General features: G+C 54.0%; 1 protein-coding gene across 1 annotated transcript in view; it reads left to right on the top strand.

Moving 5' to 3' along the window:
- Positions 1-7,786: 7,786 nt before the first annotated feature.
- Positions 7,787-27,228, top strand: part of LOC142297470 (scavenger receptor cysteine-rich domain-containing group B protein-like) — a 117,230-nt gene continuing 97,788 nt past the window's right edge. The window contains exons 1-2 of the mRNA XM_075341696.1: positions 7,787-8,080; positions 8,169-8,237. Of these exons, the coding sequence (XP_075197811.1) occupies positions 7,787-8,080; positions 8,169-8,237 (363 nt within the window). The remainder of the gene's footprint in view (positions 8,081-8,168; positions 8,238-27,228) is intronic.

Below are 27,228 nucleotides of genomic sequence, written 5' to 3'. Positions count from 1 at the left end.
AGCTGCGGGCTCCTCAGGAGAAGACACTGTTTCCATGACACGGGGTGTGCGGATCGTAGGCACAGGCAGCTGCGGTCTCCTCTGGAGAAGACACTGCGTCCATGACACGTGGTGTGCGGATCGTAGGCACAAGCAGCTGCGGTCTCCTCAGGAGAAGGCACTGTTTCCATGACACGGGGTGTGCGGATCCTAGGCACAGGCAGCTGCGGTCTCCTGAGGAGAAGACACTGTGTCCATGACACGGGGTGTGCGGATCGTAGGCACAGGCAGCTGCGGTCTCCTCTGGAGAAGACACTGCGTCCATGACACGGGGTGTGCGGATCGTAGGCACAGGCAGCTGCGGTCTCCTCAGGAGAAGGCACTGTTTCCATGACACGGGGTGTGCGGATCGTAGGCACAGGCAGCTGCGGTCTCCTCAGGAGAAGACACTGCGTCCATGACACTGGATGTGCGGATCGTAGGCACAGGCAGCTGCGGTCTCCTGAGGAGAAGACACTGTGTCCATGACACGTGGTGTGCGGATCGTAGGCACAGGCAGCTGTGGGCTCCTCAGGAGAAGACAATACGTCCATGACACGGGGTGTGCGGACCGTGGGCACAGGCAGCTGCGGTCTCCTCAGGAGAAGACACTGTGTCCATGATACGGGGTGTGCGGATCGTAGACACAGGCAGCTGCGGTCTCCTCAGGAGAAGGCACTGTGTCCATGACACGGGGTGTGCGGATCGTGGGCACAGGCAGCTGCGGTCTCCTCAGGAGAAGACACTGCGTCCATGACACGGGGTGCACGGATCGTAGGCACAGGCAGCTGCAGTCTCCTCAGGAGAAGACACTGCGTCCATGACACGGGGTGTGCGGATCGTGGGCACAGGCAGCTGCGGTCTCCTCAGGAGAAGACACTGTGTCCATGATACGGGGTGTGCGGATCGTAGACACAGGCAGCTGCGGTCTCCTCAGGAGAAGGCACTGTGTCCATGACACGGGGTGTGCGGATCGTAGGCACAGGCAGCTGCAGTCTCCTCAGGAGAAGACACTGCGTCCATGACACGGGGTGTGCGGATCGTAGGCACAGGCAGCTGCGGTCTCCTCAGGAGAAGGCACTGTGTCCATGACACGGGGTGTGCGGATCGTAGGCACAGGCAGCTGCGGTCTCCTCAGGAGAAGACACTGTGTTCATGACACGGGGTGTGCGGATCGTGGGCACAGGCAGCTGCGGTCTCCTGAGGAGAAGACACTGCGTCCATGACACAGGGTGTGCGGATCGTGGGCACAGGCAGCTGCGGTCTCCTCAGGAGAAGACACTGCGTCCATGACACGGGGTAATGGGCGTTTGATCGTGTTTCTTCCTTGGCAGTTTTGTTAGACGGTCCACCACCACAATAGTGTTCTTCCCTTGAGAGCTTGGCAATTCTACAATAAAGTCCATTGCAATGGAACCCCATGGTCAGGATGGAATAGGCAGGGGCTGTAATAGACCTAAAGGTGAAGAACGTGGAGTCTTGAATCTCGCACAGACTTCACATGAAATGACGTAGTTTTGAACGTCTGTTCTGTAAGTGGCCCCCAAAAGAAAACGGGAAAGGAACTCTTGAGTCTTTAGAATTCCTCTGTGTCCAGCTATCTTCGAATCATGAACGAGGTGCAGTTCTCTCAATCTGACCGCCTCAAGTATGTACAGACGCTGAAAACACACACCATTTTTATAGATAAGACTTAAGGCTGCTTTACACGCAGCGACATCACTAGCGAGCGTACCCGCCCCCGTCGTTTGTGCGTCACGGGCAAATCACTGCCCATGGTGCACAATATCGTTAGGAGCCGTCACACTACTTACCTGCCTAGCGACGTCGCTGTGACCGGTGAACCGCCTCCTTTCTAAGGGTAGCAGTTCGTGCGGCGTCACAGCGGTGTCACTGAGCGGCCGCCCAATAGAAGCGGAGGGGCGGAGATGAGCGGTCGTAACATCCCGCCCACCTCCTTCCTTCCGCATTGCCGGCGGCCGCAGGTAAGCTGTAGTTCGTCGTTCCCGAGGTGTCACACGTAGCTATGTGTGCTGCCTCAGGAACGACGAACAACCTGCATGCTCAATAAGCAGCGATTTTTTGAAAGTGAACAACGTGTGAGTATTTTCCATCGTTAACAGCCATTCATTGGTGTCACACGCAATGACGTCGCTAACGAGGCCAGATGTGCGTCACGGAACCCGTGACCCCAGCGACATATCGTTAGATACGTCGTTGCGTGTAACGGGGTCTTTACTTCACTAGATGGTTGTGCTTGCAAGGAATCCAAAACTGGTTTTCCTTGTCATTGTGAATTGTCCTGAGGAAGGCGGCTGCGACCCCTGAAACGCGATGACCTGCACTGTGCTATGCAATAAAGACTTGGAATAATTTAATTCGGTCTGGGATTGGTGATATGCGCGGCTTTAAACCCAGTTTTCTTTCCAATATCTACTCTGACCTCTTCGGGGCAGTTATTTACCCAGCTACCACGTGTTTATAGGTGTTGTGACTGGCACAACTCCTACAGGCGAGTGCACTTTACTAATTAATATCTTGGTGTTCTTCTGGTGAGAGCCTATGCGCTTTCCGTTCCACAGCTTCTGAATTTCCTGATTATTTATCTATGAGAGGTCCGTCTTTCTTCTGTGACGTGATCGCTGGTAAAGTGTAGGATGGGAGGTATGAGATGATTAAATTTCGTGATGTGAACCCGGATATAATGCTCCAGTAGACTAGGTGCTGAGAGGGTTAAATGGCTTTTCACAGGGCCGGGTTTTGTGACCAGCTAGAGATGGGTGGGACGGCTGTTCACCAGATCTCCACCTCAGGGTGGGGTCCAGGAGGTAAAAACCTCTGGAAGCGCTCAGTGATCTGTGCTTTGGAGGAAGCAGTTCCTCCTCTCTCGGTGTTGCTCTGTGTGAACCGAGTGGAACCCCAAACCTTAGCGGGCGCACCCCACGGTGTATGGACTGTGGATTGTTCTTTTGTCTTCTTTTTTGCCGGTCAGGCTGTTTTGTTTTGTGCTGGCGGTTTATGTAGTCAATAAACCAGCTGAAATTTATATGGAGAATTGTTTCTGTGACACCTCAAGCTGCAGGCGAGTGAGTGGATCTACCACAGGTGGTGGAGAATGCGGACAAGAATCTCAGGGAACGTCTGTGACTGCTACAGAGGAGCTGCATGTCCTGGGTGAAGGCAGTAATAAACATGGTCAGACAAGATGGAGGACCTGATCAAGCACCTGGTGCAGGCCCAGCAGCAACAGCAGATAGCCCAGCAGGAGATGTGTACCGCCCTGAGAGGGGCCCAGCCGCTTCCTCCGCTTGCTCGGGCTGAGCCGCTTGAGGTCCGGGCTTGGGTTGTCGGTGGCACGAGCGCCTCCGGACTGGGGGCCGCATCACTCTTGTTAAAGGGGAGTAGGCGGTGGGAGGATGGTGGTCGTGTAACGGGTCGTGACGCCACCCACTGGTCGTGGTGACGGGAGAAGCACCACCGCTGCGGCTGAAGTAATGACGGGCTCGTCCGGGATCGGTGTTGCGGCCACAGCCGAGATGTTAGCCCCTCCGTGGGTAGGGGCGATGTGTCCCGGGGCCCGGTGGGGGACTGAGGCGACTGTAGGGGTTGGTGGTTGTTGTCGGGGTGCAGGGCGCCGTGCTGCGGTGTGGTGTGTTGTGCCCGGATGGCACTGGTATACTCACGATTAGTTCACACTGAGTCACTGGTAAACCAAAGTTCGGTAGTGGTCAGTCCCGTCGGCCGGCTGCTGATGTCCCCTGTGGGGTTGATGGTGGCCCCTTTTCCCGTGCACCTCTGGATGTTTGTGTTTAGGCCCCCCTGCCAAAGCAGTGGGAGCCCGCTCCCCGGCGTTGAGCTGCCGGAGGAGCCCTCGGTTGCCCGCAGGCGCTGGCCCGTCGGGTGTTTGGCCCTTGGCGGTGGCGCTCACTCGGTCTCGGTGGGCTTTTGCCTTCTTTCGGGACTTTGGTTGTGGATAAACCCGTGAGGTCCGGCCAGCAATCAGTCAATTCGCCTATACTCAGTGGCTTCTAAGCTAGGACGGGGTCCGAGTACCCTTCTGTTTGGTGCTCCGGTACACATTTGACTCCCCGGTTCGGGACCGGCAGGCCGCAACCCAGGCCCGGTCCGTACGGTTCCGCCGGTTGCTGTACCGGTACTCCTGCAGACGGCCACCACCGCCTGCCTGCCTGACGTTCTCTAAGGGGCCCAGGCTCCTACCCGGGTCCCTGACAGTTTCTCTCCTTTTTCACCGCCTGTCAATCAACTCTAAACTTTGTCTGAGTGAACTTCCTGCCCCAGGACAGTAGTCTCCTCGGTGGGCGTGTCTTTCCACCTGACTTCACCCACCTGGTGTGCTCTACCTGCCCTGAGGGAGGCATCAGGTCTCCCTTTCGGGTGACATGTGTGTGACCTTACAGGGGGTGGGGGTGTATGTGTATGTGGCTGGTGTAATTACCTGTGACCCCTGGGGTCCAGGGCGTCACATAACCCCTTGGTTTAATGCAGACCGTCCGCGGGCAGCCCGACCAACTCCGGTTTATTTTCCTTTTTTCTTTTTTTTTTTCTTTTCAAACTGTAAAACGGGAAAGAAAAACGGGAAAACACTTACAATTATAATAATATGAATCCAAAATATGGTTACTGAAAGTCTTCCCTTAACGGGAGGCATTTTACTTTAACGTTTCAAACTTTATTAAACGGGAACGAGTTCATGTCCTTCCGCCTTTCCCACCCAAACAACCTAGCCCTGATGCTGCCCCTAAGAAATGGGCAGCACCCCTTTTCCCCAGTCTGGAAACAGAAACACGGTAGGTCACCTAGGCGAGAACGGGTACAGTGCAGCGCACCCGGCAGTTGTCAAAGGGCTCCCCGGAGGATGGTCACCGGTCCCGGTGGTGACCGGACCCCAGCCTGCTCTGCTGCGGGTCCTACCTCCAATCTGCCTCTCCAGAGGCCAACGGAACGGGAAGGCATGTTAAGGGGCAGTTAGGGCAATATTTACAAGCCCAAAAGTTTTTGGGTGGCCGGCTAGTCCATGGCCTTGTCCATGAGCAGTCACTCACGCAACAGGGGTTTTCAACAACACACAAGTCCCAACGGGGACGGGTCCTTTTTTTTTAGCAGCAACGGCTACCAGCTTTACCCATCATCGGGGAACTCCTCTTCTACCTCTACTTCAGGGCTGTACGGTGGAGGAGGGGGCTGTCTGCCACTCCGGACATCTAGAGCAAACCAGCCCCTCTCCCATCGGTGCCGGGTGTAGTGCACCTAGTCGCCGGGTAGGAGTTCACGGTCCGGGTGTCCGAACGGGAGATGGTTGTTTACATCCCGCCGGGAAAAGAACACCTCCACTTCCAGACCGGGATAGTACAAGAATCACCAGCCCTTGTCCTTGTTGAAGCGCCGGACCTGGCCCTGGTGGGTGGGGCCCCGTACCCGGTAGCCGGCGCTCCTTAGGTGCTCCTTCCCTTCGATGGTACGGGCTAGCACCTCCTCTCTCTTCCTTTCACGGGCCGCAATCACCCGACTCAACTGGCTGGGCTGCCGCTCCCAGTACGGTGGATTTACATACCCGGGGTCTGCTTCGGTGGGGGTATGGCCCAACTCTGCTGTCCTGCAGCTGCCTCCCCGCGGAACCTCAGCCGAGGCCCGCGACCCTGGAGCGGTTTGTTTCGCCTTCGGAGCTTTGTTGGCCGGGCGGGTTGCTGGAGCCTGGGTACCTCTGGGCGCGGCCACTTCCGGGGCCCTCGGCATCGCCTCCGGTGCAGGTGCCGTCCGGTAACGGGTCTCCTCCGGCAACGGGCTCTGCGTGGCCGGGTTCCATTGCAGGTCCAAGCCTGCCTCCTCCAGTAGCTTCCCGTGAATGCCCGGGACGTACTCCACCACCGACGTTGGGGGTGGGGATACGGGCGGAGGAGCAGCAACCACTGTTGCGGACAATGGAGGAGGCGTTATGGCGGGCAACAGCAGACCGGGCCCCTCAGTCACGATGGCTGACCCCTCAAGGGCACAGGGATGTGGGTCGCCTCCCCACCCTGCGAACACCGTCATTCTCCCACGGGCCCGCACAGCAGCCACTATCTCCCCCATCTCCACCGCTCAGTGCTCCACCAGGAAGCTTACCTGGTGCTGGAGGCGGCGACACATCTCCTCTGTCCAGGCCTTCACCCACGCCGCTGTTCCTTGCGCAGGCTCCGGGGTATCGGGACGCGGGACGGGAGTCGCCATGCTGCACAGTGTGAGTCCAGGAACGGAATGGATGCAGGGTCCTGGAGTCCCTGCTTTTTTATCTTCTTGGTTACATCAGGCAGCCTTCTTGCCCGCCTCCCCCTTGGTTTTCTCTTAACACTCCTCCTTCGGGGGCGGGGCTTCTCTTTTCGCGCCTTCACTGCTCGGGGAAGACGACTCGAGCGGGAAACTTTCGCGCCAAGATGGCGGGACTTCAACTTTTTCGGCAGGACGCCGTTGACGGAAACTTCTAAGGCGCACTTTCCACAGGTAAGTGGACTGTCCGAATCCTGTTCGTGATGCCAGAAAGAGTGTACGTGTACCGCCCTGAGAGGGGCCCAGCCGCTTCCACCGCTTGCTCGGGCCGAGCCGCTCGAGGCTGCGGCTGAAGTAATGGCGGGCTTGTCCGGGATCGGTGTTGCGGCCGCAGCCGAGATGTTAGCCCCTCCGTGGGTAGGGGCGGACTGAGGCGACTGTACGGGTTGGTGATTGTTGTTGTCGGGGTGCAGGGCGCCATGCTGCAGTGTAGTGTGTCGTGCCCGGATGGCACTGGTGTACTCACGATTAATTCACACTGAGTCACTGGTAAACCAAAGTTCGGTAGTGGTCGGCCCCCGCGGCCGGCTGCTGATGTCCCCTGTGGGGTTGATGGTGGCCCTTTTTGCCGTGCACCTCTGGATGTTTGTGTTTCGGCCCCCCCTGCCTAAGCAGTGGTGGCCCGCTCCCAGGCGTTGAGCTGCCGGAGGAGTCCTCGGTTGCCCGCAGGCGCTGGCCCGTCGGGTGTTTGGCCCTTGGCGGTGGCGCTCACCCGGTCTCGGGTGCCTTCTTTCGGGACTTTGGTTGTGGATGAACCCGTGAGGTCCGGCCAGCAATCAGTCAATTTGCTTATACTCAGTGGCTTCTAAGCTAGGACGGGGTCTGAGTACCCTTCTGTTTGGTGCTCCAGTACAGGATTGACTCCCCGGTTCGGGACCGGCGGGCCACAACCCAGACCCGGTCCGTACGGGTCCGCCGGTTGCTGTACCGGTACTCCTGCAGACGGCCACCACCACCTGCCTGCTTGACATTCTCTAAGGGGCCCAGGCTCCTACCCGGGTCCCTGATAGTTTCTCTCCTTTTTCACCTCCTGTCACTGTCAACTCTAAACTTTGTCTGTTTGAACTTCCTGCCCCAGGGCAGTAGTCTCCTTGGTGGGCGTGTCTTTCCGCCTGACTCCACCCACTTGGTGTGCTCTACTTGCCCTTGGGGAGGCATCAGGTCTCCCTTTCGGGTGACGTGTGTGACCTCACAGGGGGTGGGGGTGTGTGTGTATGTGGCTGATGTAATTCCCTGTGACCCCTGGGGTCCAGGGCGTCACAGATGAACAAGCTGCTGATACAGCAGTGTCTACAGCAGCAGGTATTCGAGCAGGAGCAACAGCAGCAGCAGGCAATGGAACATCAGCAGCGGCAGATAGCCCTAACCAAGGTAATCTGTCCCACCCCCAAGTGCAGGTGATTACTCCAACGTCCGGAAGGTGATAGGGTGAACGGTGCAGAAGATGACCCCGGGGGATGATGTTGAGGCCTTCCTGATGGTGTTTGAAACAGTCACCAAACGGAAGAAATTCCCCCTGGAGCATTGGGCGGAGGTGCTGGCGTCATATTTAAGTGGAAAAGCACAAAAGGCCAACTATGATCTGGCTTTACGGGACTCTAAGGAATATGATAAGTTAAAAACTGAAGTTTTGGCATGCCTGGGTGTGACTACGACTGTGAGGGCACAACGGGTCCACCAGTGGGCATATCGTGGTGACAAACCCCCTCGGTCTCAAATGTTTGATTTGCTGCATCTGGTACAAAAATGGTTGCAGCCAGAGTCCTGCACCCCATTGCAGATGGTAGAACGGGTTGTAATGGACAGGTTCGTTCATTCTCTTCTAGGCCGGTACAGACTTGGATTGCCCAGAGAAACCCCTGGAATACCAATGGCCTGTTCAAACTGGTGGAGAGGTACCAGGTGGTAGAGAGTTCCCTGGGGAAGTCATGGGACTTTGTTTGTCAACTGGGCTGTTCAACTGGGGAGTGAAACCCAAAAAAAGGTACAAGATCCACAAGAGGGGGGAGTGAGTCCAAGGTCCCAAGGGGCGAGTGGAGGTTTGACAAAGACCCCAGCCAATAGCATCATCTGTTGGGGGTGTCAGGGCCCAGGTCACATAGCTGCCTGCTGACCACCGTGCCAATGGACTGCAGCAGGGGTTTGTGCTCCTCATATTATGCCTATCCAGCCTGCAGTGTGGGCAGTCAACCCAGTGAGGGGCCACAGGCATGTCCTGTGGAAATAAATGGTATAAGGGTAGTGAGACTGTTAGATTCAGTAAGTTTGGTGACCCTGGTGAGGGCCACACTCCCACACCAGCGGATTCCTGGAAAGATGGTGGGTGTCCACTATATCCACGGGGACATCAAGGACTTCCCTGTTGCCACTGTGACCATAAAACCAAACTGTGGGTCAGAGTCTTATGAGGTCGGAGTGGTGAAAGACCTGTTGCACACAGTAATAATTGGGCGAGACTTTACTTTATTCTGGGATTTGTGGGAAAAAGGAGCGGTGCCCAGAGTCTTAGATAAAGGACAGTTAGCCCTCAAGGATGAGACTTCATCGCAGTCGGAGGCAGATGAGTCCCCTATGTGTGTTGGTCGGTGACGAGGACGAGTCAGTGTCCCAGGAGACTAACATCCCGGAGTTGGCGGTTTCCGGAGGGAACTTTGGGACTGCTCAAATGAGAACCTGACACTGAAGGGGGCGTTTAATAATGTGACTGTTATAAAAGGGGCTGCTCAAGAGCCAGGGGCTGACACCAGGTTCCCCTACTATGCAGTAAATGGGGAATTACTGTATCCGGTTACCCAGCACAAGCGACTAGGGGTTTATCCTATAACCGGATAGACGCCCCTGAGACACAGCCCACACAGGGGTTTCATCTCATTTTGATGAGGCTCATCTTTCTTCCTTTGGATTTTGCTTCATCTTATTTGGGCCATCATACCTGGGCACTCAACCATCAAGAGATATTAGCAAGTGGAGACCAAGAATCCACGCCAGGCCAACAGGACTATAGACATCATCAGCCTCCAGAGGAGCCTTCAAAGGTGAAACACGTCGAGGCGTGTGTCGCGGGCGGCGGGGCGCTGCGCTCGCTAACGCTCGGGTCCGGCGCTGCTGCTCGGTGGCTCGAGCGGTGGGCTGGAGCCGGGGACTCGAGCGGCGATCCTCGCCCTTGAGTAAAAAGGGGTTGTTTGTTTGGGGATTTAGTCCGTGACGCCACCCACGGGTTGTGGTGAAGATGGGCACCACCGCTGCTGGTGACGGGGATTCCGGGAGCGATGGTAAGGAGCAGCTGGGTTGTTGTTTTCCCCCTCCGTGGGTAGGGGTTGGTGGTCCCGGGGCCCGGTGGTATGACAGGGAGGCAGGGTTGGTGAGGTGCAGGGTTGCAGGGACAGCGCGGCGCGGTGCCGGATGGCACGGGTGTACTCACTCAGCAACAGATGCACAAAGTCTCTGGTAAACCAAACGGCTGGATGGACGGGTCCCGCACCCGGCTGCAGTGTCTCTCCCCAGACAGGTGATGGTGGCTGTCTTTCCCTGCACCTTTGTGTACTATCTTGACTACGATGGGTCCCCAACGGTAGTCCGCTCCCCGGTGTATGGATGCCGGAGGAGCCCGTTTTGCCCGCAGGCACTGGTTCTTGTGTCTCTAGCCTGTGGCGGTGGCTGTATACCCTCGCGGTGCGGACGGTTGCTTTCTGACGGGACTTGGGTAGTTAGGAAACCCCGGGGGTTCCTGTCACACTCGGATTTGACTGTTAACGGCGGCTCCAAGCCTGGTCGGGGTCCGATGGCCCTGCCTGTGTGTGCTAGCTTCACTTCGCTCCCCGGTTCGGTACCGGCGGGCCACCGCCCGACCCCGGTCCTACGGTTCAGTGTTGATCCACCACTCCTGCAGATGGCCACCACCGTCTGCCAACCTTGCTGTCTGTGCCTGGGCCACACACCCAGACACGGTCAGTTTTCGTCCTCTCACTTTCACTTCCTAACTTAATCTGACTACCTTTTCCCGCCTTCAGGCCTGTGAACTCCTCGGTGGGTGGGGCCAACCGCCTGGCTCCGCCCCACCTGGTGTGGACATCAGACCCTGGAGGGAGGCAACAAGGGTTTTGTGTCTGGCTAATGTAACTGTCTGGGGGTGGGGGGGTGTGAGTGTTGTCTGTGGCTACCTGGCTAGTCCAGGGCGCCACACGTGCAGCTCTGATATATGGACTAGGAGAGAGATGAGTTACCTCCCTATGCTATATGTACCCTGCGCCTGCACTTTATTACGCACTTGCACTTTTCTGGCAAGGACAATCAGGGTCAGTTAGGTACAGCGGACGGTCAGTGGTTCGCCACCTCCGCTGCCAGCCGAGGTATGGGGGGAGACACCAGCGGCAGCACCCTCCATTGCTGTGCACCTGGCTTTAGAATATCACATTAATACATACCCTTCAAATTCATTTTATTTCTATTTCATGATGCATATTTTTGTTAGTGATCCCCTACATCTGAGATGAGGGTGGTAGCCCCTCTGTAAACCTTCTCCGGACAGTCACCTTATACCCTGAGGATTATTACATAATATCCATACATCAATAATCCAGCCGCTAAAATTACTATACCCTCAATATAAAGGACATCTATAGGAAACACCGGAGCAAAAGTCTGGTGTAGTAATTGATCCAGAATGCAGGGTATCCTGAGTAGCAGTACCGGGGGTGGGGCAGAGGGTGCGGCCGCTCCGGGCCCCGAGCTCAGAGGGGCCCACCCAGAGCTGCTCTACTGTAAACTATGTCAATGGGCATAGTGTCGCGGGCGGAGGAGGAGACGCCGCGCTCTCCCTCTGCTCGGGTCCGGCTGCCGCGGCTGCTGCGGCCTGCCGCTGCTCGGTGGCTCGAGCGATGGGCCGGATCCCGGGGACTCGAGCGGCGCTCCTCGCCCGTGAGTGAAAAGGGGAATTGGTGTTTTGGGATAGTTTATTGTCCGTGACGCCACCCACGGCTGTGGTGATTGAGTGGACACCACCGCTGCTCTGTTTGGGGAGCCCGGGAGTGATGGTACGGAGCAGCCAGTTGTTGATTTGCCCCTCCGTGGGTAGGGGTCTTGGTGCTCCCGGGGCCTGGTGATGGGATTGGTATGGTGGACAGGCGGGTATGGGGCCTGTGGAGGTGCAGGGGCGCAGGGGCAGCGCTGTGCCGCACGGCACGGAGGTACTCACTCAGCCAGTAAACACGACACAGTTCTCGGTAAACAAACGGCTGGTTGGACGGGTCCCTCGGACGGTTCACGGTGCTGATGTTCCCTGCAGTTAGCGGTGACGGTCTCTTCCCTGCACCTATGAAAGTCTCTTTGGTAGCGATGGGTCCCCACCGGTTACCCACTCCTCGGCTTCAAGCTGGGCCGAAGGAGCCCTACTTTGCCCTCAGGCGCTGGCCCTGGGAAACTGGTGCCCTGGCGGTGGCGGTGTCTCCCCTCAATGGTCGGGCTGTTGCCTTCAATCGGGACTTGGTTGTTAGGAGACAGAGGTCCCCTTCACTGACGGATTTGGCAAATTATGGCGACTCCTAGCCTTGCCAGGATCCGAAAGGCCCCTGCCCTGGTGCTGACTGTTCTTCGTATACTGCTCCGGTACCGCCGGGTCACCACCCGTCCGCGGTCCTTCCAGCAACCTCCGAGCAGTCCCACTGCAGACTATCACCGCCGTCTGCTGACCTTGCTGTCACAGTCCGGGGCACACACCCGGACCAGCTTCAGGCTTTACTACTGTTTCTTTTCACTTCTTTCTACTTTCACCTCCTTAACTGTTCCTTCCACTTCTTCCTCCAAACTCTATCTGCCTGATTCTCCCGCCTCCAGGGCTGTGAACTCCTCGGTGGGCGGAGCCAACCGCCTGGCCCACCCCCTGGTGTGGACATCAGCCCCTGGAGGAAGGCAACAAGGATTTTGGGTTAGCTTGGTGTACCTGCAGGGAATGTGGGGTGCATGTGGTGTTGTGACCTGTGACCCCTGGCTTGCCCAGGGCGTCACAATAGCGCGGCAATATACTGTACCTAGCCTCTGGGTTACGAGATCTCCCTGCACCGCCACTGATGACAGTGATGAGCGCAGGACACCAGAGCCCCAGCATGGGGACATCACAAAAGCCTTATGTCTCTAATATGTTTTCACAATTTTGTGTTTGTAGCTTAGGGCAAGTGTTCTACGCACGCGGGAAAACAAAATGGCGGAGTCTAATGTGATATTCACAGCAATTGATAGCAGAGGAGGGATAAAATTCTTGTTTCTACAAGGAAAGTCGGCAAAGGATATTAACGGTGATATGTCGCAGACATTGGAGGATCAATGCCCTTCATATTCCACAGGTAAGAACTGGGTTGCCGAATGTAAAGCGAGTGAAAACTTCCCGGTCCATTTGTCAGCATTTCCGGACTGATAAGAACTTCCTGGAGAGACCGGTCACTATGGATGAGACCTGGATTTATTTGTATGACCCTGAAAACAAGGAGCAGTCAAAAGAGTGGAGGTGCAGTGGTTCTCCTCGTCCAAAGAAGTTCAGGGGGCAAAACTCAGCCACTAAGGTGATGGCGTCTGTGTTCTGGGATAAGGAGGGTGTGCTGCTAGTGGACTACCTTCAAAAGGCTTCCACCATCAACACAAGGTATTATATTGAACATTGGACCAATTGAAGGCAGCTCTGAAGGCTAAAAGGTGTGGCAAGCTGTCCAAAGGAATCTTGTCCCGGCAAGAAAACGCCTCCGCTCACACTGCACAAGCGACCACGGCAAAACTGGCAGAGCCGGGCTTCCATCCACCTTAGTCACCAGATCTATCTCCCTACGACTATCATCTGTTTCCAAACCTGAAGAAACACCTCAATGTAGCAAATTTCACACCATTTCTGATGCCATGGCTGCTACACATGCCTGGTTTGTGACACAGCCAAAATCCTTCTTTTTCCTAGGCTTACAGAACTTGGAATACGATGTAAGAAGTGTGTTGTCATCAGTGGAGAGTATGTGGAATAAATGGAAAGTTTCATCACCCTATCTCATTTCTTTCTGGATAAAGCCAAAGACTTATCAGCAGCCCCTCGTATACGCATTTCCCTTTTTGTATTGAATCACTGAAATATATTAACTTTTTGATGATATTCTAATTTATTGAGATGCACCTCTATATACTTGTGATGACCTCCGTGATGCTTGATAAGGACTTGCTAGATGGTTAGTAATGGCCACCAAGATGGTTGGGGCTGACAACAGAGATCATCAATCATTATCTTGGGAGTGGTTGTCAGTTATCTAGAAGAGATTTGGTAAGGACTTCAGTGGTAACCTCTGAGTCTGGGAGTGGCTGTCATGGTTCTCCTCCACTGTGGCCTCCTGATATTTGCAGGCCGGTGTGTGGGTCACCTCAGTGGTAACCTCTGAGTCTGGGAGTGGCTGTCATGGTTCTCCTCCACTGTGGCCTCCTGATATTTGCAGGCCGGTGTGTGGGTCACCTCAGTGGTAACCTCTGAGCCTGGGAGTGGCTGTCATGGTTCTCCTCCGCTGTGGCCTCCTGATATTTGCAGGCCGGTGTGTGGGTCACCTCAGTGGTAACCTCTGAGTCTAGGAGTGCTTGTCATGGTTCTCCTCCGCTATGGCCTCCTGATATTTGCAGGCCGGTGTGTGGGTCACCTCAGTGGTAACCTCTGAGCCTGGGAGTGCCTATCATGATTCTCCTCTGCTGTGGCCTCCTGATATTTGCAGGCCGGTGTGTGGGTCACCTCAGTGGTAACCTCTGAGTCTGGGAGTGCTTGTCATGGTTCTCCTCCACTGTGGCCTCCTGATATTTGCAGGCCGGTGTGTAGGTCACCTCAGTGGTAACCTCTGAGTCTGGGAGTGCCTGTCATGGTTCTCCTCCACTATGCCCTCCTGATATTTGCAGATGTTGTTCTGTCCCCACTTAAAGGCGATGGAAAGTGTGTAGTTGTGAGAGGTTGTGAGAGTCTTACCTTCGTTTTTCCTATAGGTGGGGCAGACAGGACCTTGAGCACTCCAGAGTGAAAACATGCACATGCTGAGATGAAACAATGGTGGTTTATTTTCTCCAAAGGTTAGGACATGCAGAGTGCAGTAATCCAAGTACCTGGCATTGAAATCTTCCAGTGATGCTTGCCTCTGTAGCTACTACGTGGTCAGAAGACTTTGCTCCTAGTAGCTCCTATAAGGGATCTTGCTCTCACAAAAGCTCTGGCTGGAATGAACATCCCCGGAAGTGATGCAAGAGGGTCATCAGACACTCCCATGGGCTGGGCAAAAGAAACAGAGGAGCTGAAAAGTCTGACCAGTAGATGGCAGCAGAGACAGGCATGAAAAACATTAAATAACAGTTTTAACTAAGACAAATAGAAACAGCACACTCCCCGTCTGAAATTCACTTTGGGGATTTCACTATTGAGTCCATAATACAACCTGAAAGGAAAGGCATGTTAAATGCAAAAACAAGCTCAATTGAGTCCAAAACAAGAAGGATGGCTCAAAGTTCAGGTCCGGTAGCGTTCATCCTGTAGGGACGCTCTCTATGGGCAAAAGCAGAACAAGTTCGTGGATTGGCCTTGCAAAGGTCTTCGTCTCACCTTTCCTGATGACCTTTAGCTCCACCTTCCGAACATTGCCGTCCTGACTAGGCAGTATCCTAGTAATTAGTCCCATAGGCCAGTCAGTCCTTTCTGTGGTCTGATCTTTCATGAGGACTAGGTCTCCTTCCTTGAGGTTCGGCTTGGGATGTCGCCACTTCTTTCTTCCTTGAAGAATGGTGAGGTATTCCTTCCTCCATCGGTTCCAGAAGTAGTCAGCCAAGTATTGAACCCGTTTCCAGTGTTTTTGATAAGTGTTCGCATGGGTGAACTCTCCGCTGGGCATTACCGCGTTGTCAGTTTTTTGGGTAATGAGAATAGTAGGAGTTAATATGGTTGGTGTTTCTGGATCCATGGTCACCGGCACAAGGGGTCTTGAATTGATAATGGCTGAGACGTCAGCTAAAAGAGTGACTAGAGTCTCATGTGTGAGTCTTGAGGAATTGACGTCCATTAGCATGGAGTTCAAGATGTTGTGTGAAATCCCGATCATCCTCTCCCAGGAGCCTCCCATGTGAGAACTGTGAGGGGGATTGAAGATCCAGGTGCAACCTTTCTCTGCCAGCTGATCTTGGATAGGTTTGGTGTTGATGTTCAGTTCTCTACATGCACCGACGAAGTTGCTTCCACGGTCAGACCTCAGCTGTTTCACTGGTCCTCTGATGGCAAGGAACCTTCTCAAGGCGTTGATTAGGCTGGAGGTATCCATGGACTCTAACACCTCAATGTGAACGGCTCGAACACTCATGCAGGTGAATAACACAGCCCACCGCTTGCTGTTTGCTTGGCCTCCGCGAGTTCTGCGTGTGGATACCATCCATGGTCCGAAAACGTCTAGGCCCACGTAGGTGAAAGGTGGCTCTGTGGAAAGTCTGTCTGTAGGCAAGTCAGCCATTTGCTGGTACAGTTGTTTTCCTCTCGCTTTATGACAGTGCACACAATCGTGTAGTATTTGTGCTACACGTCTCTTCATTCCAATAATCCAGAGGCCTGCAGACCGTAAAGCACCTTCTGTAATTTGCCTGCCTTGGTGTTCAGTCTTTTCATGGTGGTGTCGGATCAGCAAGACTGTAACATGGTGTTTGTTGGGAATGATGAGAGGATTTTGTTCTGCAACTCCAAGATGAGCCTGATTTAAACGACCACCAACTCTCAGTAAGCCGAAACTGTCGATGACTGGGTTTAAATTGGCGAGAGAACTTCTTAATGGAATCTGCTGTTTGTTGTATAAACACTTCCATTCTATGGCGAATTCACTCTGTTGGAGGTGGCATATTATGAGGGACTCGCTATGGGAGATGTCCTCAGCAGAAAGGGCTTTGTGGCAGACATGCCAGCGATGACAGTCTTTGGTTTTAAGGTCAGTACGACAGCATCTGGCGATATGCACTAACCTAGTGACAGTCCTGACGAGCCTCATCCAGCTGGAGAAACGTTCAAAACGTTGGCAACCGAGGTTGGAAGTTTTTTCTGCACTGGTGGCCAGGGTATTGACTTCAGCTCGGACATCTGGATCGTCGTCTGGATCTAGGATGCTGAAGGCTTCCTGGACACCTTCTTCTGACTGTCTCAACAGGAACTCTGGACCTGTAAGCCAAGAAGAGTTAGCAAAAGAACTTATAGACATAGGTCTAGTTGCGTGATCTGCTGGATTCAGTTCAGTTGGTACAGGTTCTGCTAGATTGTTGCAGACTTCCTTGTCCATAAAGGCGACGCTGTGTTCTCTCATTTCAGGCTTGCTGTTCATGGAACGTTGAAGAGAGTTACACCTAGTCTGAGCTTGATCTCGGTTGTTTGGGAGTCTTCCCCTGGTAGATCGGGAGGGTAATGGAGAGACCCAATGGTTGGTTTTGTCTTTAGAAAACTCACAGTCCATTATTCCGATGAATTCTCTGTCCTCTACTGACAAGGCTACTTTATCGTCGTCCTTGGTTGTGAGAAAGACTGATCTTGCCAAGTTGTCGATATGCAGAGAAGAAGCGATGTCAGGTAGCTGTATTGTGTCTGGAGACTTCTCTTTCACTCCATAGTGATGAGGACATGGCTTTAGGCAGGTTGTGCGCCCATCTCCATGCGCGTAAGTCTTGAAGGAATCAATTTCTGATCGATCAACGCACACATTTCCTATGACTACCCATCCCAAGTCCAGTCTCTGGGCGTATGGTGCATAGTCAGGCCCATTACACTGCTGTCGCACCTTGTGTACCCTTAGATTGTCTCTGCCGAGCAGGAGTAGAATCTCTGCGTTATTGTCCAGAGGTGGGATAACACTAGCGAGGTGTCTTAGGTGTGGTTGATGAAATGCAGCTTCTGGGGTAGGAATTTCCTTCCTGTGGCTGGGTATTTGGTCACATTCAACGAGCGTTGGTAGAGGTATTTCAGTCTTCCCATTGATAGGAGAAGCAATGAATCCCTGGGCTCTTCTGCCGCTAGTCTCAATGCGACCTGAGCAGGTGTTCAAGGTGTAGGGTTCTGATGGTCCATTAATTCCGAAGGCTTCAAAGAATTTGGTTCCTGCTAGGGACCGGTTGCTTTGGTCGTCTATGATGGCATACACCTTCATTGCCTTTTCTGGATGTCCCTCGGGATAAACCTTGATGAGGCATATTCGGGCACAACATTTCTGTGTTTGGCCCTCTCCACATACCTCTGAGCATGAGCAGGAGACGGCTGTGGTGGTGTCAGTCTGATTCTTGGGCTCCCCGCCATGACTTGGAGTGGGAGTGGTGGTGACTGCAGCCGGTGTGTCTCTAGCTAGCTGGGTTGGGTGCATGGCTGAAACGTGTTTTTCACTATGACACTCCTCACACTTGACAATGGATTTACAGTCCTTGGCCATGTGCTCAAGTGATGCGCAGCATTTGAAACAGATCCCAAGCTCTGTGAGGACTTTCTTGCGCTCCTGTAGGGTTTTAGATCTAAACCCTCTGCACTTGTTCAGTGAATGCGGTTTTTTATGGATGGGACATTCTTGATTGAAAGACTTATCTCGTGATGAGATGGTGTTCTGTTTATCTGTGCGTGCTGCAGGTGATGGTAGCTCAGTCTTCCTGACACTCACAGTGTTCTTAATGTCTCTGCGTTTGTGTATGGCACCTTCATACCTTGATGATGATGATGTTGCAGCTGCCGAAGTGTTGAACTCTAGGAAGTCGAGGCTGGGGTCGTTCCTCATCTGGGCCTGCTCGTCAATGAACTTGCAGAACTGAATAAATGGGGGAAAGGTGACGTCATTCATTCTTTTGTACCTTGAGACTGACGTTGCCCATTTCTCCTGCAGACTGTATGGCAGCTTCACCACGATTGGGTTCACTCCATGGGCTGTATCCAGGTAGCACAGCCCAGGCAGACGAGGGTCTCTTTTGGCGAGCTCCAGCTCCATGAGAAGATCACTTAGGTCTTGAAGCTTGTGGACTTCTTTAAGGTTGATCTTTGGGATGTCCTGCAGTCTCTTGAATAGGGCTTTCTCTATTGCTTCTGTGCTGCCAAAGGTGCGTTCCAGTCTCTGCCATGCAGCAGCGAGACCTGCTTCTGCTTGTCCCACATAGACGGTTCTGAGGCTCTTGATACGGTTTGTAGAGCCTGGGCCCAACCACTTGATCATGAGGTCGAGCTCCTGTTCCGCAGTGAAGTTGAGATTAGCGATGGCTGCCTTGAAAGTTGCTTTCCAGGCCCTGTAGCTCTCTGCACGATCATCGAATTTCGTGAGACTAGTGTTGATTAGCTCTCTGCTCACCATGAACCTGGCAAACTCAGACATATCTGATTTCTCACCACTTGTTGCCACGACGACTCGTGATGCCCCTGGGGCGTATGGGCTGCCTGGCATGAATGGATGAGATGTTCCCGGGTAAAATGACGCTGCAGGGTTGAGCTGTGGTTTAGCCTCTGTAGATTCTGATGACCGCTGCTTGAGCTGTGGAAGTGGGTCAGGAAACACTTGGTTGCCATCTTGCTGTGGTGGCTGTGTTTGAGAGGGCACCTCTTGGTGACTGTTATTAATTTGCTCGGGTGCTTTAGGTGGTACTGGCACTGGTAGAGGTAAGTTGGAGGTTTCGGTGTTGTCGGCTTGGACGGTACTGCAAACCGGGGTTGCTACAGGTAACTGATTCAGTACATAGTCTCTTGTGCGATCAACTGGATTGTCTGCTTCCAGTGGTGGCGAGTGAGCTGGATCAGGACCTTGGATCAATGCTTGCTCAAGTAGTCTCACTTTAGCTAGTGCAACTTCCTCTTCCATCTGTGACCGAAGAATCTTTATCCGAGCCTCCGCTTCTGCCCTTTTGGCTTCTGCTTTAGCGGCTTCTGCTTTTGCATGGGCTTCTGCTTTAGCGGCTTCTGCTTTTGCAAGGGCTTCTGCTTTAGCAGCTTCTGCTTTTGCAAGGGCTTCTGCTTCTGCCCTTTTGGCTTCTGCTTTAGCAGCTTCTGCTTTTGCAAGGGCTTCTGCTTTAGCAGCTTCTGCTTTTGCAAGGGCTTCTGCTTCTGTCCTTTTGGCTTCTTCCTCTACTTCTCTTTCTGTGAAGGAATGTCTCACCTTGGATTCCTCTGCTCTTATGCGGGCCTCTAGTATCCTGTCGCTCAGGGCTGAGCTTCTTGAGGATGATGACCCGGATGACCGAGAGGAACGTCTAGATGAGGTTGATCGGTGTGATCTCGTTTCTTGCTGGTGAGAGATACGGTGTTCGGCCTAGTCTATGGCATCTTGCACCTTGGCATCTCTTTCCTTGTTTACCTCTTCTGCCTTGCTCAGGTCTGAAAGAGCTTCATCAATTTTAGAGTCTTTTAGAAAGGTAATGTACCTTGTTGACAGTCTCTTGTATCTTTCATGAGCTGTGTTCAGCCGTTCCAGAGCGGCTTGTAAGCATGTGGCATCACCTGATGAGGATTCAAGTCTTGACATGTAATAGGTGACTCGTTCCCACTGTTCTTCCAGGTGTTCACATAGCTCATCTTTCATAGTGTGATAGTTTTCAGCGGCCTTTATCGTGGGTTTGGAAGAGCGCTTCGGTCGGACAACTTGGTCTGCTGAAAGCGTGGGCTCTGCCTCCTGGGCTTCATAATGGACAGTATCAGGTTGTATTTGCTCTGTTTCAGCAGTGGGGAACTGTCCAAGGTCTTTTTCAGCCATTTTGATTTAAGGTGTACTGTCTCTTTAAGAAACTTGACTTTTGAATAGGGGTCCAAAAATCGTTGTGCAGCTCTGCAAGGACTCCCTGATGAGATTCCCAAGGTGTCTTCAGTAAAACTTGGGGTTCGCAGTGCAGCGATGTGCAGTAATGGGGTATAATGTACTGCAAGTGTATAGAAGGCGTATAGCAAGAGAGAAACAGCAGGTGCATAAACTGTCCCTTTACAATGCGAGCAGAGGTGACACAGGACGTGGCAGATGGGAGAGCTTCCCCTTAGGCTTGTCCAGGCATGCACTGTGCAGGCAGACTAGTGCACAAGGCTTGTTGCTAGGCAGATTACAGGGGAAGTTACAGGGCTCTTAGGGATCTGTAGCCGGGGTATTGAGCTCTTAAGCAGTCTTCTGACTGTTCTGTCCCCACTTAAAGGCGATGGAAGGTGCGTAGTTGTGAGAGGTTGTGAGAGTCTTACCTTCGTTTTTCCTATAGGTGGGGCAGACAGGACCAGAGCGCTCCAGAGTGAAAACATGCACAAGCTGAGATGAAACAATGGTGGTTTATTTTCTCCAAAGGTTAGGACATGCAGAGTGCAGTAATCCAAGTACCTGGCATTGAAATCTTCCAGTGATGCTTGCCTCTGTAGCTACTACGTGGTCAGAAGACTTTGCTCCTAGTAGCTCCAATAAGGGATGTTGTTCTCACAAAAGCTCTGGCTGGAATGAACATCCCAGGAAGTGATGCAAGAGGGTCATCAGACACTCCCATGGGCTGGGCAAAGGAAACAGAGGAGCCGAAAGGTCTGACCAGTAGATGGCAGCAGAGACAAGCATGAAAAACATTAAATAACAGTTTTAACTAAGACAAATAGAAACAGCACAGATGTGCCACCCCCGTGCCAGCAGCCGGGCTGCTCAGATCCGGATCCGCAGTGTGGCTCGAGGGATTCTACCGGACCCAGGGGTCGCGCGGACACTTCAAATAAAAGGGGACGTATTTGTACGGGATTTGCCGTAAACTGTCTGTGACGCCACCCACGGTGTGTGGTGAAATGTGGCACCACCACTGCTGTTGTTAGACTCCCAGGGGCGATGGGATGGCAGCTGGATGTTAACCAATTCGTGGGTAGGGGTGGATGCCCCGGGGCTCAGTGTCTCTATACCGGGGATGGTGATTGCAGGGGCCGGCGCGCCTGGTCGGACCGGGGGATGTTAGGTTACTCAAGGTTGAATAAATCACACAAGTCCAGTGGTAAACCAAGGTGCTGGTGGCCGGCCGCCGCGGTCGGGTGTATCTGGTCCCACACCCGGGCTGATGATCCGTATCACTTTCCTCTGCACTCAGTGTGTGGTGTGTTGGACTTCCCGGTGTGAAACACGGGAGTCCGCTCCCGGTCCTTTTTGTTGGGAGCCTTGCCCGCTGACGCTAACCCTTGGGATCTACCGGGCCCTGGCGGATGCCCTATCCCTCTCGGTGGGTGGTTGTCTGCTTTTGGAACTTTGGTTGGGACAGGACCTATAATCCTGCCCTCAATTGGTTAATTAGCTAGGTCGTTGGTTCCGGTCCTGGCTTCAGGGTCCAAGTACCCCCTCTGTGCACGGTTTCCGGGTTTGTTCTCTGGTGTCAGTGCCGGCGGGCTCCAACCCTGTCCCGGTCCACCTCGGATCTCCGGCAGCCGTCTTCCCATCTCCTGTTAGATACAGACCACCGTCTGCTACCTAGCCAGTACGCCGGGGCTCCAACCCCGACGACTTTCCTTTCTGACTCCGCACTTTACTGGAGCTACACTGCTCCCCTTGAACTTCGACTAGAGTCTTCCAACTTTCAACTTAGACTACACTACTGCTTTTCCCGCCCCGGGTTCTCCAGACCCCTAGGTGGGCGTTCTCCATCTGCCTAGTCCCACCCACTGGTGTGTCTGTCCTACCCTAAGGAGGGTGGCTAGGATTTCAGGTCGGCTGTATGTAACCCTGTGTGGGAAGGTGTTGTGCGGGGGCCTCTCTGTGTGACTACCTGGTTTTGCCAGGGCGTCACACAGGCCGGTGTGTGGGTCACCTCAGTGGTAACCTCTGAGTCTGGGAGTGGCTGTCATTGTTCTCCTCCACTGTGGCCTCCTGATATTTACAGGCCATTGTGTGGGTCACCTCAGTGGTAACCTCTGAGTCTGGGAGTGCCTGTCATGGTTCTCCTCCGGTGTGCCCTCCTGATATTTACAGGCCATTGTGTGGGTCACCTCAGTGGTAACCTCTGAGTCTGGGAGTGGCTGTCATTGTTCTCCTCCGCTGTGCCCTCCTGATATTTACAGGCCATTGTGTGGGTCATCTCAGTGGTAACCTCTGAGTCTGGGAGTGCTTGTCATTGTTCTCCTCCGCTGTGGTCTCCTGATATTTGCAGGCCGGTGTGTGGGTCACCTCAGTGGTAACCTCTGAGTCTCGGAGTCCCTGTCATGGTTCTCCTCCGATGTGCCCTCCTGATATTTGCAGGCCGGTGTGTGGGTCACCTCAGTGGTAACCTCTGAGTCTGGGAGTGCTTGTCATTGTTCTCCTCCACTATGGCCTCCTGATATTTACAGGCCATTCTGTAGGTCACCTCAGTGGTAACCTCTGAGTCTCGGAGTGCTTGTCATTGTTCTCCTCCACTGTGGCCTCCTGATATTTACAGGCCATTGTGTGGGTCACCTCAGTGGTAACCTCTGAGACTGGGAGTGCTTGTCATTGTTCTCCTCCACTGTGGCCTTTTGATATTTGCAGGCCGGTGTGTGGGTCACCTCAGTGGTAACCTCTGAGTCTGGGAGTGCCTGTCATGGTTCTCCTCCGCTGTGCCCTCCTGATATTTGCAGGCCGGTGTGTGGGTCACCTCAGTGGTAACCTCTGAGTCTGGGAGTGCTTGTCATTGTTCTCCTCCGCTGTGGCCTCCTGATATTTGCAGGCCGGTGTGTGGGTCACCTCAGTGGTAACCTCTGAGTCTCGGAGTGCCTGTCATGGTTCTCCTCCACTGTGCCCTCCTGATATTTGCAGGCCGGTGTGTGGGTCACCTCAGTAGTAACCTCTGAGTCTGGGAGTGCTTGTCATTTTTCTCCTCCGCTGTGGCCTCCTGATATTTGCAGGCCAGTGTGTGGGTCACCTCAGTGGTAACCTCTGAGTCTCGGAGTCCCTGTCATGGTTCTCCTCCGATGTGCCCTCCTGATATTTGCAGGCCGGTGTGTGGGTCACCTCAGTGGTAACCTCTGAGTCTGGGAGTGCCTGTCATGGTTCTCCTCCGCTGTGCCCTCCTGATATTTGCAGGCCAGTGTGTGGGTCACCTCCGTGGTAACCTCTGAGTCTCGGAGTGCTTGTCATGGTTATCCTTCGCTGTGGCCTCCTGATATTTACAGGCCGGTGTGTGGGTCACCTCAGTGGTAACCTCTGAGTCTGGGAGTGCTTGTCATTGTTCTCCTCCGCTGTGGCCTCCTGATATTTACAGGCCATTGTGTGGGTCACTTCAGTGGTAACCTCTGAGTCTAGGAGTGCTTGTCATGGTTCTCCTCCGCTGTGCCCTCCTGATATTTGCAGGCCGGTGTGTGGGTCACCTCAGTGGTAACCTCTGAGTCTGGGAGTGCTTGTCATTGTTCTCCTCCACTGTGGCCTTCTGATATTTACAGGCCATTGTGTGGGTCACCTCAGTGGTAACCTCTGAGTCTAGGAGTGCTTGTCATGGTTCTCCTCCACTGTGGCCTCCTGATATTTGCAGGCTGGTGTGTGGGTCACCTCAGTGGTAACCTCTGAGTCTGGGAGTGGCTGTCATGGTTCTCCTCCGCTGTGCCCTCCTGATATTTGCAGGCCGGTGTGTGGGTCACCTCAGTGGTAACCTCTGAGACTGGGAGCCTCTGTCATGGTTCTCCTCCGCTGTGGCCTCCTGATATTTGCAGGCCGGTGTGTGGGTCACCTCAGTGGTAACCTCTGAGTCTGGGAGTCCCTGTCATGGTTCTCCTCCGCTGTGGCCTCCTGATATTTACAGGCCATTGTGTGGGTCACCTCAGTGGTAACCTCTGAGTCTGGGAGTGCTTGTCATTGTTCTCCTCCACTGTGGCCTCCTGATATTTACAGGCCATTGTGTGGGTCACCTCAGTGGTAACCTCTGAGTCTCGGAGTGCCTGTCATGGTTCTCCTCCGCTGTGCTCTCCTGATATTTGCAGGCCGGTGTGTGGGTCACCTCAGTAGTAACCTCTGAGTCTGGGAGTGCTTGTCATTGTTCTCCTCCACTGTGGCCTCCTGATATTTGCAGGCTGGTGTGTGGGTCACCTCAGTGGAAACCTCTGAGTCTGGGAGTCCCTGTCATGGTTCTCCTCCGCTGTGCCCTCCTGATATTTGCAGGCCGGTGTGTGGGTCACCTCAGTGGTAACCTCTGAGTCTGGGAGTGCTTGTCATTGTTCTCCTCCACTGTGGCCTCCTGATATTTACAGGCCATTGTGTTGGTCACCTCAGTGGTAACCTCTGAGTCTAGGAGTGCTTGTCATGGTTCTCCTCCGCTGTGGCCTCCTGATATTTGCAGGCCGGTGTGTGAGTCACCCCAGTGGTAACCTCTGAGTCTGGGAGTGCTTGTCATTGTTCTCCTCCACTGTGGCCTCCTGATATTTACAGGCCATTGTGTGGGTCACCTCAGTGGTAACCTCTGAGTCTGGGATTGCCTGTCATGGTTCTCCTCCGCTGTGCCCTCCTGATATTTGCAGGTCGGTGTGTGGGTCACCTCAGTGGTAACCTCTGAGTCTGGGAGTGCCTGTCATGGTTCTCCTCCGCTGTGCCCTCCTGATATTTGCAGGCCAGTGTGTGGGTCACCTCCGTGGTAACCTCTGAGTCTCGGAGTGCTTGTCATGGTTATCCTTCGCTGTGGCCTCCTGATATTTACAGGCCGGTGTGTGGGTCACCTCAGTGGTAACCTCTGAGTCTGGGAGTGCTTGTCATTGTTCTCCTCCGCTGTGGCCTCCTGATATTTACAGCCCATTGTGTGGGTCACTTCAGTGGTAACCTCTGAGTCTAGGAGTGCTTGTCATGGTTCTCCTCCGCTGTGCCCTCCTGATATTTGCAGGCCGGTGTGTGGGTCACCTCAGTGGTAACCTCTGAGTCTGGGAGTGCTTGTCATTGTTCTCCTCCACTGTGGCCTTCTGATATTTACAGGCCATTGTGTGGGTCACCTCAGTGGTAACCTCTGAGTCTAGGAGTGCTTGTCATGGTTCTCCTCCACTGTGGCCTCCTGATATTTGCAGGCTGGTGTGTGGGTCACCTCAGTGGTAACCTCTGAGTCTGGGAGTGGCTGTCATGGTTCTCCTCCGCTGTGCCCTCCTGATATTTGCAGGCCGGTGTGTGGGTCACCTCAGTGGTAACCTCTGAGACTGGGAGCCTCTGTCATGGTTCTCCTCCGCTGTGGCCTCCTGATATTTGCAGGCCGGTGTGTGGGTCACCTCAGTGGTAACCTCTGAGTCTGGGAGTCCCTGTCATGGTTCTCCTCCGCTGTGGCCTCCTGATATTTACAGGCCATTGTGTGGGTCACCTCAGTGGTAACCTCTGAGTCTGGGAGTGCTTGTCATTGTTCTCCTCCACTGTGGCCTCCTGATATTTACAGGCCATTGTGTGGGTCACCTCAGTGGTAACCTCTGAGTCTCGGAGTGCCTGTCATGGTTCTCCTCCGCTGTGCTCTCCTGATATTTGCAGGCCGGTGTGTGGGTCACCTCAGTAGTAACCTCTGAGTCTGGGAGTGCTTGTCATTGTTCTCCTCCACTGTGGCCTCCTGATATTTGCAGGCTGGTGTGTGGGTCACCTCAGTGGTAACCTCTGAGTCTGGGAGTCCCTGTCATGGTTCTCCTCCGCTGTGCCCTCCTGATATTTGCAGGCCGGTGTGTGGGTCACCTCAGTGGTAACCTCTGAGTCTGGGAGTGCTTGTCATTGTTCTCCTCCACTGTGGCCTCCTGATATTTACAGGCCATTGTGTTGGTCACCTCAGTGGTAACCTCTGAGTCTAGGAGTGCTTGTCATGGTTCTCCTCCGCTGTGGCCTCCTGATATTTGCAGGCCGGTGTGTGAGTCACCCCAGTGGTAACCTCTGAGTCTGGGAGTGCTTGTCATTGTTCTCCTCCACTGTGGCCTCCTGATATTTACAGGCCATTGTGTGGGTCACCTCAGTGGTAACCTCTGAGTCTGGGATTGCCTGTCATGGTTCTCCTCCGCTGTGCCCTCCTGATATTTGCAGGTCGGTGTGTGGGTCACCTCAGTGGTAACCTCTGAGTCTCGGAGTGCCTGTCATGGTTCTCCTCCGCTGTGCTCTCCTGATATTTGCAGGCCGGTGTGTGGGTCACCTCAGTAGTAACCTCTGAGTCTGGGAGTGCTTGTCATTGTTCTCCTCCACTGTGGCCTCCTGATATTTACAGGCCATTGTGTGGGTCACCTCAGTGGTAACCTCTGAGTCTGGGATTGCCTGTCATAGTTCTCCTCCGCTGTGCCCTCCTGATATTTGCAGGTCGGTGTGTGGGTCACCTCAGTGGTAACCTCTGAGTGTCGGAGTGCCTGTCATTGTTCTCCTCCGCTGTGGCCTCCTAATATTTGCAGGCCGGTGAATGGGTCACCTCAGTGGTAACCTCTGAGTCTGGGAGTGCTTGTCATTGTTCTCCTCCACTGTGGCCTCCTGATATTTACAGGCCATTGTGTGGGTCACCTCAGTGGTAACCTCTGAGTCTCGGAGTGCCTGTCATGATTCTCCTCCGCTGTGCCCTCCTGATATTTGCAGGCCGGTGTGTGGGTCACCTCAGTAGTAACCTCTGAGTCTGGGAGTGCTTGTCATTGTTCTCCTCCGCTGTGCCCTCCTGATATTTGCAGGCCGGTGTGTGGGTCACCTCAGTAGTAACCTCTGAGTCTGGGAGTGCTTGTCATTTTTCTCCTCCGCTGTGGCCTCCTGATATTTGCAGGCCGGTGTGTGGGTCACCTCAGTGGTAACCTCTGAGTCTGGGAGTGGCTGTCATGGTTCTCCTCCGCTGTTGGCTCCTGATATTTGCAGGCCGGTGTGTGGGTCACCTCAGTGGTAACCTCTGAGTCTGGGAGTGCCTGTCATGGTTCTCCTCCACTGTGGCCTCCTGATATTTACAGGCCATTGTGTGGGTCACCTCAGTGGTAACCTCTGAGTCTGGGAGTGTCTGTCATGA

This window comes from Anomaloglossus baeobatrachus, chromosome 3, assembly GCF_048569485.1.
Source record: "Anomaloglossus baeobatrachus isolate aAnoBae1 chromosome 3, aAnoBae1.hap1, whole genome shotgun sequence".
Taxonomy (NCBI): Eukaryota; Metazoa; Chordata; class Amphibia; order Anura; family Aromobatidae; genus Anomaloglossus; species Anomaloglossus baeobatrachus.
This window is presented reverse-complemented; position numbering and strand designations above follow the sequence as displayed.